Genomic DNA, 1185 nt, shown 5'->3' on the forward strand with positions numbered 1-1185 from the left:
CGGAGAGCAGGGAACGTGGTAAAGCCGCAGCTTTGTGCTCAGAGCAGTTGTGAAAACCTCCCGCTGACGGGGGCTGACCTCTGCCTTTCCCCCCCGAATCGGCAGAGCCTGCCCGCTGCGCGCGAGCGACTTTCATATTCCATAAAACGCTTCTGCTCTCCGGCACATGGGCTCCTGCTGCAAGAGGTCAGTGCGAAGTTGCATCAATTAAACTCCCGGTTGAAAACGAAAACTGCTCGCCCCCGTAGCAGGATGAGTGCAGCTGAGAAACCTGTTGCCCTCGTGAGCGCTCGGAGACCGGGGCTGTGCTGATTTCACAGACCGGAGATGGGCAGAGCGGAGCTGCCGTGGGACTGAGTTAACCTGCGGCTCGGCTGCCGCGGCCCAGGGAAGGCTCTTTGCGTAGGGGCTGACAAAACCCTGGGTTTTATTTCCGTAAGTCCTTGTGGCCGTCTGCCTTCTTGCCACGGTTGTTTTCTTTAAGCAGCGCCCAACTCGGATACCTGTTCCTGAGCCAAAATGGGAGACTTTCGCCTCCGTGTTCTGTTCCTGCGCACAGAGCGAATTAACGTGCAAATTAACGTGCCTTTTGCCTTTTCTGTGAAGCACTTTGTGAGCGAACGGAAATACGACGAGGACCTGGGCAGGGTGGCGCGGTTCACCTGCGACCTCGACACGCTGAAGAAGAGCATCGCTTCCTTCGGCCAAGGTGAGCGGGCTGGGAGTCGGGGAGGAGCCGAGGTCTCGGTCACCCCTTTGCCAGCCTTGCCATCACCAAAACCCTTCACTTGTGCCCCAAAACCTGGTAGTGGCGCGACCGGGAGTGTTCTGCTTTGGGCCTTTTGTTTCCTCTCGGCAGTGGAGAGCAGAGCCAGGCCTCCGCTCGCTGCTGCTGCGGATGCTCCTCTCTTGGCGAGAGGGGTCTGTGCCCACTCGTTCCCTTCGAGCGCTGGTCCCAGTCAGCCGAGCCCTCGTACCGTTCATGCAACCAAAGCCTCGTCTCACCAGAAAAAGCTCCGCGTTGTCCCTTGGAGCCCGTCCCCAGCCGTGAGCCACCTCCACCCCAGCAGCACTGTAGCTGGCAGGGGCCGGAGGGCGAACGGTCTGGGGTCCCGTCTGCAGAACGCACATTTTGGGGCATTTCTCTTCCAGTTTCCCATCCAAAGAACAGCTACTCCACCCGAT

At 59.3% G+C, this 1185-nt stretch overlaps 1 protein-coding gene across 1 annotated transcript in view; it reads left to right on the top strand.

Moving 5' to 3' along the window:
* Window positions 1-1181, top strand: part of SPATS2 (spermatogenesis associated, serine-rich 2) — a gene marked incomplete at its 3' end in the record, with an annotated part of 21269 nt that extends 20088 nt beyond the window's left edge. The window contains exons 10-11 of the mRNA XM_009709711.1: window positions 607-709; window positions 1153-1181. Coding sequence (XP_009708013.1) covers window positions 607-709; window positions 1153-1181 — 132 coding nt within the window. The remainder of the gene's footprint in view (window positions 1-606; window positions 710-1152) is intronic.
* Window positions 1182-1185: the final 4 nt, after the last annotated feature.

Source organism: Cariama cristata, unplaced genomic scaffold (genome assembly GCF_000690535.1).
Source record: "Cariama cristata isolate BGI_N322 unplaced genomic scaffold, ASM69053v1 scaffold271, whole genome shotgun sequence".
Taxonomy (NCBI): domain Eukaryota; kingdom Metazoa; phylum Chordata; class Aves; order Cariamiformes; family Cariamidae; genus Cariama; species Cariama cristata.